This window comes from Pelodiscus sinensis, chromosome 14 (genome assembly GCF_049634645.1).
Source record: "Pelodiscus sinensis isolate JC-2024 chromosome 14, ASM4963464v1, whole genome shotgun sequence".
NCBI lineage: Eukaryota > Metazoa > Chordata > Testudines > Trionychidae > Pelodiscus > Pelodiscus sinensis.
Window position 1 is genome coordinate 32,944,967 of NC_134724.1, and position 16,775 is coordinate 32,961,741.

General features: G+C 45.8%; 1 protein-coding gene across 2 annotated transcripts in view; it reads right to left on the reverse strand.

The window, feature by feature from the left end:
- PEAK1 (pseudopodium enriched atypical kinase 1) overlaps positions 1-16,775 on the reverse strand; it is a 203,786-nt gene that overhangs the window by 57,378 nt on the left and 129,633 nt on the right. For both annotated transcript variants that reach the window (XM_075897376.1, XM_075897375.1), the window contains one exon: positions 1,389-4,658. In XM_075897376.1, coding sequence (XP_075753491.1) covers positions 1,389-4,564 — 3,176 coding nt within the window. In that variant the 5' untranslated portion in view covers positions 4,565-4,658. The remainder of the gene's footprint in view (positions 1-1,388; positions 4,659-16,775) is intronic.

Below are 16,775 nucleotides of genomic sequence, written 5' to 3' on the forward strand. Positions count from 1 at the left end.
AGTTACTGTGTTTAGACATTGCTGCACTCAGCATTGCCTCACCTGATTCAGAAGTCTAAATATCATTTTCATGTGACTAAAATTCATGCTAATAAAACTACAGTTGGAGACGTTTCCTTCCTCTGGAAAGGCACAACAGACAGATATATAGCATGATAGATGCCAACTCTGTGAGTGCTCAGTACTCACCAGCAACCAAGAAGCTCTCCCGCTGCTCCTCTCCCTTCCAGCGCCTCCCGCCTGCCACAAAACAGCCATTTGGCAGTGGGTCACTCTGGGAGGGAGTGGGAAAAGCGTGGATGCTTGGGGAAAGGAGGTTGGGGTAGAGGTAGGGTGGGGGCAGAGCAGGGATAGGGAAGACATGGCAGGGGTGGGGCTTGGGGGGGAAGAGAGGTTGTGGGGGTGGAGGCAGAGCAGAGACAGGAAGAGGTGGGAGATGGGGGGGGAAGGGTTAGAATGGCTACAGCAACCCAGCTAGAGAGGAAGTTGGTGACTATGGATAGTGCAGTTTCTATGTCTGCATGAAATATTTACCCCCCCACTTCTACACCAGAGTTCTTTAGTCTTCTACAGCATATAAATACCATGGTAATGTAAAAATTCAGAGCCATGGGTGTTTGATTCAGTGGAGCAAAATTGCCCAATTAAACTCAAACAATGAAAACAGTTGAGAATCCTGGATGCTGGTCATATGATGAAAGGTGCTAATAAAAACAACTATCCATTAAAAAAAGGCCATAAAAACTGTTGGGATATGTAAAATGAATACGGGATGGTGGAAAGGATTTCAGCCAAAGCAGGCATTACCCTTGGACATGCTCTTTCCCTTCATTTTGCAGCCTAGAAAAATAGATAAGCATGCAGCTGTTCCACTTTGTTGTGTCTTTTGCTTATCCTCATTGGCGCTGTATAAAATATCTTCAGAGTTAAAATCTTTGTGAGCTCTGTAACCTTTTAGTTTGTAGCATAGGAATGTGTTGATTTAATTAGAAATTCTGTAAATAGTAATTAGGGGCGGGTATAATTGTATTCATTATTTGCTTATTAATATTAATTTTATGGAGTTAACATTACTAAATAAGGTTTTAGGGAAAGTAGTGGTAGATGTGTGAATTAACACACTAAAATAGATAAAAGGGTCTGACTAATACCAGGTTGTTGCCACTCGGACATTGTGTTGAACGTCCGAGGTATACATGTGTAGGCAATAAAGCAGTTCCTTTTACCCCATCTACTCCTGGGTCGCCTGTTTCTTCTCTAACAAAAACATTACAAACACACATATAAAGTTCTATGTAAAGCCCTTAAATCACTTCTCATTTCTTGAAAAATGTATAGCATGTTCCACAACACTGAAGGCACGAGTTAAAGACATAACAGCAGTTTACCTGAGGATTTTCTTGGGAACCTGAGATGGTGAAGAATGACTCTTAATTTTCTGTTCAGAATCTTCTGGCAACATCTCTTCCATTTCTGCGTTGTCCTTTGCCACTGTATCTCTATTTGGAGACTCCACTCCAGGCTTGTTCTGGTTGGTGTTTGGTTCAGCCTGTGCTGGTTCACATCTATACATGAAAACAATGGATGGCTTCTCACTGGAGTCTGTTTTTGACTCACTGAACCAATGGTGACGTTGAACTGGAGGAGGAGGCAGCATATGTATAACAGTTCCATCAAGACCCACTAGTTTCCCTTTTTCTCTTTCCTTCTCTTTTTCTTCCTCATCATCAGTCTTTCTGCGACGGAAGAAGCTCTTAAAGGAGATCCAGCGCTTGGGCTTTGCATCAGCAGCTCGTCTACCTTCTGAATGGAGTACTGCCTCTGCCTCTGTGGATCTAGTGGGACTGGTTGGTTTGTTCCAGTTGCTGAAATGTCTTTGCAACAGATTACTTGCATGATAGGGTGAAGAAGTGGAACGTGGAGGGGGAAATGGAGGTGCTTGTTCTATTTTGGGACTTATGATATTATGGGTGCCTGTTACTGGCTTTGAAGAGTGGGTGGTAAGTGGCTTTGAAAGTGTGTCCTTCTGCATTTTAGTGGTAGTGCTTTCTGCGGCATTGGATACTTCAGTATCACTGATGGACTGTGTGGTAAAGAGAGATTTGGGTCGCACCACGTTGCTTTTAATGGTATCTGCATCAGGTGGTAGGGAATATAATTCTTCCACACTGCAAGATTTGGACCCCGATTGAGGTGTTTCTGGAGGAGACTGAGGGGGCTGGATAGAAGCCACGATCTGAGAAAGCACTACATTTGCATTTTCCCTATTACTGCTGCCACTAGAAGCATCCTGTGCTCCTTCCATTTTGGCTGTAGGCTCTTGACTTGTCTTCTGGACTCTGGTTGGGGAACTGTGGCCAGAACTATGGCTTATTTGTGCTGAGGGCTGACCTTTACTGAGACAGCTATTATACTCTTGAATTTTCTGAGCCACAGATCCTAGTCTACACTCTGTGCTATTACCCTTGGGTTGGATAAATTCAGAGGGTTTGCTGGGTATGTTTTCAGAGACTTTGCTCTCTGTTTCTATTTCTTCATATGTGTGGCTTATTACACTTGTAGTTTTATCTTTGATTGATAGTTCTCCACTGGTCCCCAGAAAACTTTTATAGATGGCTAAATTATCATATGCATTTGGATTGATTACAATAGGAACTTTGATAGCATTCTTTGAACTTCTAGCATATGTAGGCTCATCATGAATGATAATTGGGAAAGGTGGCATGCCAGCATTGTTGTAACTATTAAATTTTATTTCAGACAAATTGGGTGACTTTACTGGGATGGTTTTTGAAGAAATATTTGTGGCTGTAGGTGAAGTAGGAGCAGATTTGTGGCTGCTTTTCCTTGGAGGGACTGATGGTCCTGAGCTGTTAGCAATTAATTCCACCTTAGGTATCTTTTGTCGTGGGCTAGTACTAGATGTCCATACTTCTTGGTATCTGACTGCACTGGATTTCTTTAGATTGGCATTTACTCGCCCAGATGATGCAGTAGTAGATATAATCTGTGTACTTAGAGTTCCTGGTGAATTTGGGTTAGAGGGCGTACTGTTTGTATCTGAGCTTTCAGTTTGACCATCCATACATTCATTGGTCATGGCTGCTGACACATCCACTATAGTATATGGCCTGCACACTGGTTGTTCCATATTCACCACTCTGTAAGGTTTGGCTTGATCTTCCATTGGTACCAAGTTTATAGTCACTGCTTGACCAGTAACTTCTGTCGGACTTTTGCTTTCTTGATTATCACTTTGTACTGCAATCTTGCCATCCTTCTCTTCCAATCTAAGTGCAAGAACTGCCTTGTGAGTCTCTAGAATTTTTGTAGTGTTTCTGGAAGCTTTTGACACATCTTTTACTTGCTGCTTATCACAAAGACTCTCATAATCTGGCTCAATCAACTTGATCTCCTTAGGGATACAGGGAGATAACCCTCCATTGCAGAGTTTTTGAGATGAACTGCTGGTTGTTTCAGACCGAGACTCTTCTGTCAAAGAAGAATCAGGAGATGTGGAATCAGATGATACCATACTCTGCAGGCTTTCCTGACCATAAAGGATCACAGTTTCTTCTCCATAACCATTTAGAATTTCATCATAGCTATCATCATAGTCTACGGCACAGATCCTCTGGAGAGACTTGTTCCTTAAAGGCACAGTGTTCCATTTTTTGTCAACACAAAACCGGACAGGAGACAAAGTGTTAGCTCTAAAGTTAGCAAAGCGAGGTTGGCCCCGCATACGAATTTCCATTGCTAGTAACTCTTCATCACTTTCATCCCAACTTTCATGTTCTTCTTGCATGCTGGCAAAAAACATATCATCCTCACTCTCATCTCCACTGGAGAATTCTGGGTAACAGAAGCGCCCACCTTCATTACTTATTACTTCAGTGCTTCCACTCAGAATAACATGCTTACTATGAGAATCCTTCATTCCACCCATCATGCAGCTTGGAGGGATCTGTCTTTCTAATGATCTTTTATAGCAATTATTTATTCTTCCCAAGAACATTTCCTTTGAGTTCATTTCATTTGCTGCTAGCTGAGGTGTGGTGTCCAAACCTACAATTTCCTTTAACACTTCTGTCAGTCCATTATCATTATTATTTGGTATCTTACCTACACTATCATTGTTGCCATAAGGCCTATGAATGTGGCTATAACCTTCAATTTCATCTTCGTTATTATTGTTCGGTGGCTTTTTGTTCAAGACAGCCTTGTTTCGGTTCCATCCTTTAATTATCGGCTTGTTCTCACAATGATCTGGTGTGCTGATCTCACCACTGATACTCTGCCCATCTACCACCACCATGGTGGGTTTCACAGCTATCGTGGGTTTCTTTGCTACAGGGGGTCGGAAATTTCCTGTATTTCTACCACGGTGATTGTTGCTGTGATTTGCATTGGTTTTCAGATTACCATGAGAGAGGGGAGCCTTTTCAGAGGCTGGGGCCAGCTGGTGCAAGCTTTTGGGTTTGAAGCAATTTTTACATTCACCAGGTTTCCAGACGTGTTCAGTGAAGGTGTTGCAAGCAGACATTTTCCCAGAGCTTTGCATCTGATGTTCCAGTGTTCAGTGCATGGTAAGAACTTCATCCATTTGTTTTCACTCTGCTCATTTATTCTGGTTACTTCTTCAAATAGTGATCTTTCTAAAAAATGAAAGAGAGGAAACAAAAGATAAGAATGGGGAAAAGCCATAACATTCAGTGACAAATGAAGGACTTTGTTTACAATCATATTCTGACAATTTCTCCTTTTAAAACACTTACTCCTGGGGGAATTCTGTGCTGCTGTGCAGTGCAAAATTTACAGAGAATCATTGTTCTGTGCAGAAATGCATTCTCTCTTTCAGAGTTCCTACCTGCCACTAAGGACCACCGGTCTGGGCGGAGCCAAGCTCCACAGCTCGGGGGAAGAGAGAGAGAGAGAGAGAGAGAGAGAGAGAGAGAGAGAGGGAACTGGAGGGTTCCTGGCAACTGTGGTTCCTAGCAGGACATGAAGAAGGAGGCAGCATGTGGGTCATGGCCTCACAGTCAGTTAATCACTCCACCCAGCAGAGATGGAGGACCTGTGCAGTGTCAACTTTGCACCACCCAAGACTGAAATCAGCACAGGAAACTTCATACAAGTCTGGTCTGACTAACATCAGGATGTTTCTCCGTATGGATCCCTGGGCTCTGGGGGGAGAGGATGCAGGTGTTTGGGCTGAGAGAAGCCACATGGCTGGACTCTGGGGCAATGTGCATGTGTGTCTGGCCCTGCGGCTGGGCTCTGTGTGCGGGTGTCTGGCTCTATGACTGGGCTCTGGAGGGGGTAGAGCTGTCTGGGCTGGGGTGTGCCTCATGCAGCCCCTTTCAGTATCCCTGAAATACACTCTCTCAGTACACACTACCCCCTTCCAACTCCCCACCTCCATGTCCTCTATGTGGAAACCTCTATGGTAACCCTTGGGGGATAGGTCAAAAACCTGAGAATCAAGCAGAAGATTGGCAGGACAGAGCTTTTCCCCAAGATTGCCTAGCTAGCACTTGTGACACACGCAGATTGAGGTGCCCAACCAAAACATAACAGAGAAACTAGAATTGTGTTGTCATATGGGTTTCTTTATCTTTCTACTTTTGGGGCAATCTTTTTTGTTGTCTGTATTGTTAAAGACATATTTGCTGATAGGTATTTTGAAATAAATAACCAAAATAATTAAAAGTGATGTGATTAGATGGCATTATTTTCACAAATAAAAGATGCAAAATTTTGCAGCATTTAAAAATATTGTGCATTGTCGGTTTCATTTTTTGGCACAGATTTCCCCCACGAGTAAACTCTAAATAACACAATAGCCAAGTAGTTTCTATCTGACAACTAAAAGCAGTTTGACTTCCACACAACCAAATATTTGAAATGTAAACCAAATTAGATATAGATTGTGCACTACCAAATTTATAGCCATGAAAAACACATAATGGACTGTGAAATCTGCCCTTCCTCCCGGATTCAGATCTTTTGTTTGCTTTTACCCAATACTATACAGATTTTACAGACAAGACCAGTGATGGTCAAATTGGGAGTCCTGATCCAAAAAGGAGTTGCAGGAGAGTGGGGGTCATGGTACTTCTCCCCATACTTCTGCACTGCTTTTAGAGCTGATGGCAAGAGGGTGGTGGCTGCTGGCCAGACACCCAGCTTTGCAGGCAGTACTCTGGCAGAAACAGTGTATCAGTAAGGGGGGCACTGCCATCTGAAGGATCTTAGGAGGCAGGTAACTGACTAATTGTGTAGTCGATACAATTTGTACCAACCACATGATTAGTGGACAAAGGAAGGTGCTCTGCCCCGGCTTGCACCAGTCCAGGAACTACCCCTGGCTCTGCAGTTCAAGTGTAGTAGGAGATGGGTGCGCAGACAGCCCGGCTCCTACAACATTTAACCTGTAGAGCCGTGGTCCCCAACCCGGTGCCCGCGGGTGCCATGGCGCCCGCTGGGCTCTTTACATGCGCCCGCGGAGCATCTGGGCCAGCCCCGGGCGCATGGCCGGTCCCAGCCCCGGGTGTGCCGCACATGCCGGTGCCGACCCTGACCCACGCCCCCGGGGGCGCCGCGCGTGCCCTGGCCCCGGCCCTGGCCTTGGCCCCGCCCCTGGGGGCGATGTGCGTGCCCTGGCCCCGGCGCCGGCCCCTGCCTTGGCCCCGCCCCCGGGGGCACCACGCGTGCCCTGGCCCCGGCGCCGGCCTTGGCCCCGCAGTGCTTACGGGGGGAGCACCGGCCCCGGGCGCGTGGCTATGGGGGGGGCCCGCCCCCGGGCGCGTGGCTATGGGGGGGGGCCCGCCCCCGGGCGCGTGGCTATGGGGGGGGGCCCGCCCCCGGGCGCGTGGCTATGGGGGGGCTCCGCCCCCGGGCCTGCGGCTGGGGGGGCCCCGCCCCCAGGCGGGCAAGTGTCCCCGCCCCCTGGCGCCCGGCGGGCGAACGGCCACGCCCCCTGGCGCCCGACAACCTGAAAAGGTTGGGGACCACTGCTGTAGAGCTGCAGCAGGGGTAGGTCATGGACCTGGTGTAAGCCAGGACTAAGGAGTCCTGCCTTGCACTGGGTCTGGGACCACTGCGACTCTGCATTTTAAATGTAGTAAGAGCCAACTGAGGAGTCCTGGCTCATGCTGGGTTCAGGACGGCTGTGGCTCTGCATTTCAAATGTAGCAAGAGCTGCTCTGTTCTTACTCGTGCCAAGTACGGCAGCCCCTGTTTGTGGTGGCCCGTGCTGGCTGCTGACAGAGGCTGTTCTCGGGGGGAAGGAGGTGGGCAGCTCCCTGATAGAGGCAGCAGCAGGGGAGGAGTGGAGACAGAACTGCAGAGATGGCTTTTAAGCCAGCTCCCCCCAGTACCGGCTCTTGTTTCCCCCCTCCTTGCTGCCCCCTGATACAGAGGCAGCAAGGGGGGAGAGAAGTGAGTAATCGAGTACTCAACTCGACTGTCTGATAGGCTTAGCCTTATCAGGTAGTCAGGTACTTGACCACTCGCTTACACCCCTATTCCATACCATGCCATACGCAAGTAATTCTGCACTACTCCTGGTGGTGGCTCTGCCTTTAGAGTTGAGCTTTCACCCCGCTGCCACTGTTCTCTAGGTGCCCAGCTCTGAAACCAGTACCACTACCAGCATCAGTGTAGAAGTAAGGACAGCAATACTGTAATACAATATCCTTGTGACCCCCCCACCCCCTCCTTTTTGGGTCAGGACCCTTACATTACATTATAAAATTTCAGATTTAAATAGCTGAAATCATGAAAATCATTATTTTAAAAATACTATGACTCTAATATTGCCCAATGCCCTATGTATATATTCTACTTTCTGCTCATATAGGTTTCAAAGAACCAGTTTCGTGCATAGCAACTATGCCCATGTAAACCTGGCAGTAAGGTTAATGCATATAGACAAGTGACAACGATTAGGAATATAGTGTTAACCCCCCTATTAATTCAGTACTATTGACCTTCTATTCTGCCTGATAAACCGGAAGCTGAGGAAGATGGGACCTAAAACTAAAAAGAAGGGGCCAGAAAACATTCTCCAAAATACCAGACAGGATGCTGCTGATGAAAGAATATATTTAGTTTCTCAAATGCAATTAAAAGTAGGGATGTAAAATTCTGTTTAATTGGTTAAACAATGTTTATCCTGTTAACTGATTAAAGGGGGAGCGGGTGGTGGCCACTCCAGCCCAGCTGAGCTGGAGCACCACCCTCCCTCTGCTTTGGCTAGGCTAGAGCAGCTCCCATGCCACAAAGAGGGGCTGCTCAAGCTGGGCTGGAATGCCCCTGCCTGTGGTATGTCTGGGCTGGACCTGCCACTAACGCGGGCTGCTTCAGTTCCCACCAATTAATCGGAACAGATATGCCTCACACAGTTAAGGTGAGACTTATTGGTTAACCATTTGTCTGAGGTTTAAAGGTGAATGTACTATTGTTTGACTGAGAAAACTGGCCTGAATAATTTAATTTAATCCATAGTTCAAAAACCTTTCAGTAATTTTAGTCATGTTTCCATCAATGTCAAGTTATTTTTGCAGCAGATACTTTAGCCAAAGAGAAAATGGTGACTCCAAAAAGAGAGCTAGATAAAAGACACTGATCCACCATATACAAAAAAATCACACACTTCAGTTTCATGGCATTATTTTTGGTCAACCTAGAATCTAGCTTAAATGATATGAACCATAGAGCTGGAAGAGACCTCAGAAGGCCATCAAGTCCAGCCCCCTGCCCAAGACAGGACCAATCCCAATTAAATCAACTCAGCCAGGGCTTTGTCAAGCCAAGACTTAAACACCTCTAGGGATGGACACTCCACTACTTCCCTAGGGAACCCATCCCAGTACTTCACCACCCTCCTAGTGAAATAGTTTTTCCTAATATCCAACCTGGACCTCTCCCACCACAACTTGAGACCATTGCTCCTTGTTTTGCCATCCATCACTACTGTGAACAGCCTTTCTCCAGCCTGTTTCGAACCTCCCTTAAGGAAGCTGAAGGCTGCTATCAAATCCCCCCTCACTCTCCTTTTCTGCAGATTAAATAGACCCAAGTCCCTCAGCCTCTCCTTAAAGGTCATATGCTCCAGCCCCTAATCATTTTGGTCACATGCCACTGGACCCTCTCCAATGCACCCACATCCTTCCTGTAATTGGGGGCCCAGAACTGGACACAACACTCCAGATGTGGCCTCACCAGAGCCGCATAAAGAGGAATAATCACATCTCTGGATCTACTGGCAATGCTCCTCTTAATGCACCCTAATATGCCATTAGCCTTCTTGGCTACAAGGGCACACTGTTGACTCATACCTAGTTTCTCATCCACTGTAATCCCCAGGTCCTTTTCTGCAGAACTGCTACTTAGCCAGTCGGTCCCCAGTCTATACCAATGCTTGGGATTCTTCCGTCCCAAGTGTAGGATTCTACACTTGTTCTTGTTGAACCTCATCAGATTTCTTGTGGCCCAATCCTCTCATCTGTCCAGGTCACTCTGGACCCTATCCCTGCCCTCCAGCGTATCTTCCTGTCCCCCTAGCTCAGTGTCATCCGCAAACTTGCTGAGGGTGCAATCCATTCCCTCATCCAGGTCATTAATAAAGATGTTGAACAAAACCGGTCCTAGAACCTAACGGTGGGGCACTACGCTAAGAAACCGACCGCCATCCTGACATTGAGCCGTTGCTCACTACCCACTGGGCCCGACCTTCCAGCCAGCTTTCTATCCATTTTACCATCCATTTATCCAATCTACATTCCCTTAACTTGCTGGCAGGAATATTGTGGGAGACTGTATCAAAAGCCTTGCTTCATCCACTGACTTTCCCCTATCCACAGAGCCAGTTACCTCATCATAGAAGCTAATCAGATTTGCTCTTCATGAATCCATGCTGACTATTCCTGATCATCTTCCCCTCTTCCAAGTGCTTCAAAATGGATTCCTTGAGGATCCCCTCCATGATTTTTCGAGAGACTGAGGTAAGACTGACCGGCCTATAGTTCCCTGGATCGTCGTCCTTCCCTTTTTTGAAGATGGGCACTACATTTGCCTTTTTCCAGTCATCCGGGATCTCTCTCGATCTCCACGAGTTTTTAAAGATAATGGCCAAAGGCTTCTCAATGACATTTGCCAACTCCCTCAGTACCCTCAAAAGTATTAAGTCCGGACCCATGGATTTGTGTACGTTTAGCTTTTTTAAATAGCCCCTAACCTGTTCTTTCCTCACCAAAGGCTGTCCACCTTCGTCCCATATTGCATCACTTGAAGACAGAGGCAAAGAAAGCATTATGTACTTCAGCTTTCCCCATGTCATCTGTCACTAGGTTACCGCCCTCATCCAGTTGGGGCCCCACACCCTCTCTGATCACCTTCTTGCTAACATGCCTATAGCATTTTATTATCCTTCACATCCCTTGCAAGTCGCAATTCCAATTGCGCTTTTGCATTCCTGATTACTACCGTGCATTTTCGAGCTATACATTTATACCCCTTCCTGATCATCTGTCCAAGTTCCCACTTTATGTAAATGCATGATGCAAGGAAATGTTTCTTTTAAGCACTGGTTTGTTTCACCTGTACTCTTCATACCAAAATTGAAATATGAATAGAAAGATCTCTCAGCTAACAGGAAAACTATTTGAGAATGAGTTTGATCCGATACTGAAATAACTAGCCTCATGTCAAAAAGCAAATATGAACCCACTAAACTTGAGCCTTTAGAGTATGTAGAATTTGAGTTTTTCATGAATAATGTCTCGCTAATTTAAACCCATGGGGCCAGTATTTTTCATGTAAAATAAAAGAAACAAGAAGCAACACTTTCTATTTTCTGAGCTTAATATATATGCAGGCGCAGGGGCATTGGCCTGCTAAACCCAGGGTTGTGAGTTCAATCCTTGAGGAGGCCATTTAGGGATCTGGGGCAAATCTGTCAGGGATGGTACTGGGCTCTGCCATGAGGGCAGGGGACTGGAATAGACCTCTCAAGGTCCCTTCCAGCTCTAAGAGACGGTATATCCCAATATATTATTATTATAATATTTATATTTCATTTTTTATCACAGAAATAAATTCATACTATGTAAATAAACCTATCCAGTAAAAACAGTCCTTAAAATGCCAGCTACTAAATTAGGTTATCAACAGAATCGTTATGCTGGAAATCATCAAAAACACAGTTGGCTTTCATCACAGTATGGCATACAATAGAAGTTATTAATAAAATCGGACACTTGAATATGTCAGTTTTCTCAAGTAGTATATGAGAATGTGCCTACCTATTCATAGGATATATGAGAGCTGCCTAAAAAGCAACCCTGTTCAAACACCAGATGGGGCTGTAGCCTAGCATTAGAACAGTTTCATACAGCACATTCTTGGTAACAGAGAACTTGTATTTCATACATTGGCTAATGATGTTTAGAGACAAGCTTCTCCCCTTGAATCCTCTATATGATCCAACAGATATTAGTTTTGCCAGACACCAATCTATTCAAATGTTAAGCCTTTTGCTCTGGCGAATATGCCTCTTCCTTCTTCATTGAACTCTTTGAAGCTTAGCTATCCCAACATGCCACAACCTCATCATATACTCTTATTATAAAAGGTAAATTCAAGAAATGAATCGCCTGAAATATTTAAGAGAAAGAAGGGAAGTGCTGAATCTCTCATTCTGGCTATCTCCCTACATTCATATATCCAGTATGTAAAGAGAAAAAAATATGCTGTTTCGAGTCCAAACTAAATGTTTTCTAAGAGCTTTTCTCCCACTATACCAGAGATCGACACTGGAGCAATTGATCCACTGGCCATTGATTGATCATGTAAATTGGTCTCTGAGTGCTCTCCCATCAATGCCAGTACTCCATGAGGATGAGACAAGTAACAGGCATTGACGAGAGAGCAGCTCCTGTGGACCTTACTTCATGCAAGACACCACTGTAAGCACATCAACTTCAGTTATGTTATTTGTGTAGCTGAAGTCATATACATTAGATTGTCAGTGGGGGTTAGTGTAGATCTGCCAGTAATAACACGTCTGTATTCCAGAAAATCTCTGAGCAAATAATTCAAAAAAGAGTGAGTGTGTTTTTTAAGATTTATTTGGTTCTATTACTGATTTTATTTATTCCCTCTTCTCTAGAGACACTGAAACTAATCAGCTTTTTTCCTCTTCCAAATCAAAGTTGAATATTGAAAAATGAATCTGAATGTTAGATGTAAGGAATTGGAAGAAACCAAGGAGTTTCACATTTAAAAAGCACCACTCAAACTAAAATATTAAAACAATACACAATCACAGCTGTACATAAATTTACATTTGTATATCCCAAAGGCAACAGCGTAGACTCTGAACTCTCTCACTTTCTCTTACACACAGAATACATATCAGGCATACACTAGCCCAGTGGTTTTCAATCACTGACAAGCCGCTGGTGGGTGAGATGCTTTTTTTATCTAAGTGTTCAAAATCATGGAGCTTCACAGGCCATGCTGCTTCCCGCAGCCCCTCTTGGCTAAAACCGGCGAACTGTAACCAAAATGGCGAACTGGGAGCTGTGAGGCTCCATGGCTACAGACACTTAGATAAACAACGTGTTGCGGGCCTGCCTGCACCTTACCCAACTTTGAAAACCAATTGTACTGACTACATGATTAGTCAATAAGGGAAGGTGCTCTGTCCTGGCTTGCACCAGTCCAGGAGTTACCCCAGCAGCCCAGCTCCTACTATATTCAAACTGCAGAGGCACAGTGGGGGTGGCCCCTGTTCATGGCTAGCCCTGACTGCTGCGGGCAGAGGCTGCTTCATGGCAGCCTCCCCTACCCTCTGTGCCACCCCCAGCACTGATTCCTGCCCTCCCCCCCATTGCTGCCTCTGATAAAGAGGCAACAACGGGGGGAGGAGTAGTGAGTAGCCTAAGCTTATTGGGTAGTCGACTACTTGCTTACCTCACTAAAACCACTGCTAGTCATTAACATTAACTTAACAATTTAGAACATTAAAACCTAATATAAATGGTTTTCACATAGCCACGTGACATGACATGCAGTTTTCTAATATAGCCTGTGAAATGGGCAAGAGTTATTCAGTTAAAAACTCAAACTACAGATCGGTTTCCAGACAGTCACGGGATTGATTTTGGACAGTCACAGGATGTTTGATTTGATTTGGGCACCCCATGTAACATCCTCTGAAATCACCTGCAGCTGTGAGAAGGGAACTCTGCACCTCCAAACCATAGGTAATTGTGTTGTTTGAGGGCTGGAAAAATAAAGGAATTCAAACATCACCAAAGGCACTCTGCAATATTAAGAACTAAATTCATAGTGAACTTGACATTTAAAAATCAGTGTTTGAACTCTATACAGAAAAAAGTCTGTACCTTTTTCTTCACTGGCACATAACTAAAAAGTGATTTAACAAATTTTGTTGAACTTCCTTCTCCCCTTTCTATCCTTAAAAATGACAACCCTTCAACCTTAACTGTAGATTTGCTACTGTGGTGTCCCCACATTCTGAATGTTGTTCTTGTAGCTGTTACCAGCAACACCTATTATTTGACAGTGTGCAGGAGATTCTACTGAAGCTAATGGAAACATACACAAAGTACATCTTGTTCAAAAAAGAATAATTTAAAATTTCACTTGGTTGAAATAATCTAACATTCACTTTGAATAGCAGAACAAAACTGAATGTGACTATTACAAGAAAGGTGCTCATGAAGAAAACCAAATTTACAAACGTCTCTCCTGACAATCTCTTACTATTCTTCAGATATCATGTTCTCTCTCTCTCTTCATAGCCTGCATGATACCACTCAAGAAGCTACCTAGCCATTGAAGCAAGTAAGAAAAAAACCCGTGGAAATTCCTGTAAGTATTCACTATAATGAATGATAAAATTGCTTTGATATTTCCATGAAAATAATTAAAACCAGAACACACACATTCACTATAATCAGAAACTGGGCTTCCCAAATAAAAGATAATAGTTAATGCTTAAAGCTGATCTCCTATTCATCCATAGACCTCGAAGCACGAAGAAATGTGAGCAAGCATAAACATCCACATTTTATGCACTGGGAAATTAAAGCTCAAAGAAATTAAATAACTTAAAATGCACAGAGCAAGTCACTGGAAGAGGCAGGAATAGAATCCAGATCTTACCTCCTAACGTAGTGTTCCTAGCCACTTGATCAGACTTTCTTGTTCACTAGATGGATGCACCAGTTTAAAAAAAAAAAAGTTTGACAACACTGTAGACCAAATTCAATCCTCTAGAGGAGTGGTTCTCAAACTTTTTGGCCCATGGACCACTTGCCTCAATGCAAACCTTTCCATGGACTACCAGTTGCTGATGAAAACTCACAGTTAATTACATAACTACACCCAAGTCATTTTGCTAGTGCTGAAGCTAGGGAGAATGGTTCAATCTAAATTATTAAACAGATTAAGCTATTTTTTCATGGTTGTTTATCAAACAATGTTAAATAAACTAAAATATTAATTTATGTTCATCACAAAAGGTTTCAATGTTTTCTTTATCTATGGCAGGGGTGGGAACCTTTTTTTGGGTCAGGGGCCACTGATCCACAGAAAAATCAGCTGGGGACCACACTATTGAGTAGCAAATAAACTCCTCCAAACCACCCCAACCCTCACTGGTGTGGCCCCCAACTGAGACACCTCATTCCTCTGGCGCTCCAGCCCCTTGGGGCGAGGGGAAGGGACATGGAGGACTAAAGTTCAGAGTTTCCCATAGACCAGATTTACTTTTCTGGGGTTCCAGACTTAATGGATTTTTGTGGACCTCCTTTGGCTCTTGGGTGGGAACAAAAATGAGGAGTTCTGTGTGTGGGACAGGGTTGCCAGCAAGTGGGACAGGCATGCAGGATCTGGGCTGGAGATGGGGTGCAGGGTGTGAGGTCTGGGTGAGAGTTAGAGTTCAGAAACAGGCTTAGGGTGTCTGGCTAGGGAGGAGGGAGTAAGAGCAAAGGTGGGTACAGTGTGTGGCCAAGATGGAGGGTGCAAGAGCAATGGTGAACATAGGAGCAAGGTGGGAGTAAGTGTCCGGCTAGGGGGAAGGTGCAGGAGCAAGGTAGGGTTCAGGAGTGGGCTTGGGGTAGGGTGTCTTGGCAGGGGGCAGGAACAAGGGAGGGTGCAGGAGAAGGTTGGAGGAAGAATGTCTGGCCAAGAGGGAGGGTGCAGAGCAGGGACAGGCAATAATTTTTGATGGGGGCCACTCCAAGAATTTAGGAAGTGATCAAGAGCTGCACTCTTCCATTATGAATGGAGGAGGTGCGGGGGTCTGGGATGGAGGCTGGGTGCAGAAGGGAACTTGGGTAAAGGATTGGGGTGTGGAATCTGGGAGGGGGTTTCGGTGGAGGAGGGGATTGTGCCCTGGGGCAACAGAGTTTGATCAGAAGGGGGTTCAGGACTGGGAGGGGAATGTGACGTGGGGGAGGGTGCAGGGGTTTGGGTTGTTACTTGGGACAAGAGATTGGGGTGCAAAGTCTGGGAGGGGCATGGGTGCAGAAGATGATTCTGGCCTGGGGGAGGGGTGTAGAAGGAGGGAGTGCAAGGCCTGGGAGGGGATTGGGACCTGGGGCAGAAGTGGATTCAGTGATCTGGGCTGTAAACAGGAACAGTGGATTGGGGTGCAAGTCTGCAGAGGGGGGTTGACACACGAGGTGGGGCATACAGGAGATGCATTGTTTGGGAAGGTCTATGGGGGCTGAAGCAGGGGTGCAGAAGGTTTGGATTACATGAGGTAGGGGAGCAGAGGTTTGGGGGAGGGAAGGGCTTACTTTGGTTGGGAGACCTTACCTGGTTCCCAGCCAGCAGCTCAGTAGGTTCCTTAGCCAGGTTCCCTGTCTTCCAGCCCCTGTATGTGCTCAGGGGAGCTGCAGAAGCATGTTTACTGCTTTGAACTGAATGCTGTAAAGGTGGGGCTATGAGGGACACTTTCCATGTTGCCTATCCTGCAAACAAGTAGCTGCTATTGGCCAAAACCGGCCAATGGGAGCTAATGGGGATGGAGGCAACATGAGAAGCCTGTCCCCCCTCCCTCCAAGCTCTCAGTGTACAGAAACACACACAGATGGCCCTGCAGCCAGCTTTCCTGAGTGCCGAGAGAGGGCGGGGCAGGCAGGGGGACAGCTGAGGCTCTCGCGGGCTGAATTGCCTGCAGATTATCTTTTGCTCTACCTCGCTGTAGGAGCAAGCGAGGGTGTGTGTGGTCTTGGGGGGGCAAAGGGGATTGGGTTGCAGAGTCTGGGCATGGGGGGTGCTGCTTACCTGGCTCTGTGCCCTCGTGGGTCCCAATATGGTCTCCCGCTGATCCCATTGGCTGCAACTCAAGCCAATAAGAGTGGCAGGGAAAGCCCATCATTACGCTGGTGTTCCCCCCGAGATCTGGGTGGAGGGAGGTAGATGAGAAATACAGCATAGAGCCACTTGTTCTGCTCTCTCTTCACACTCCCCCCCCCCCCCACAGGGAAAGCCCTTAATTATGCTGTGTCTGGGGTCTGAGCTTTCTTCAAATTCCCGGCTCCTGCAGGGAAAGCCATTGATTACGCTGTTGTTCCCCCAGCTGAGCTGGGCAGGAGGGAGGCAAGAAATGCAGTGTGGCTCTGCTCTCTCTCTCTTTTGAGTTGGTCTGGCGGGGTCAGGGCTTGGCAGACGCGAGGCTAGAGTGCCAGTACTATCCCTGCTGTGGGGGGATAAGAGGATTAGCTTGAGCT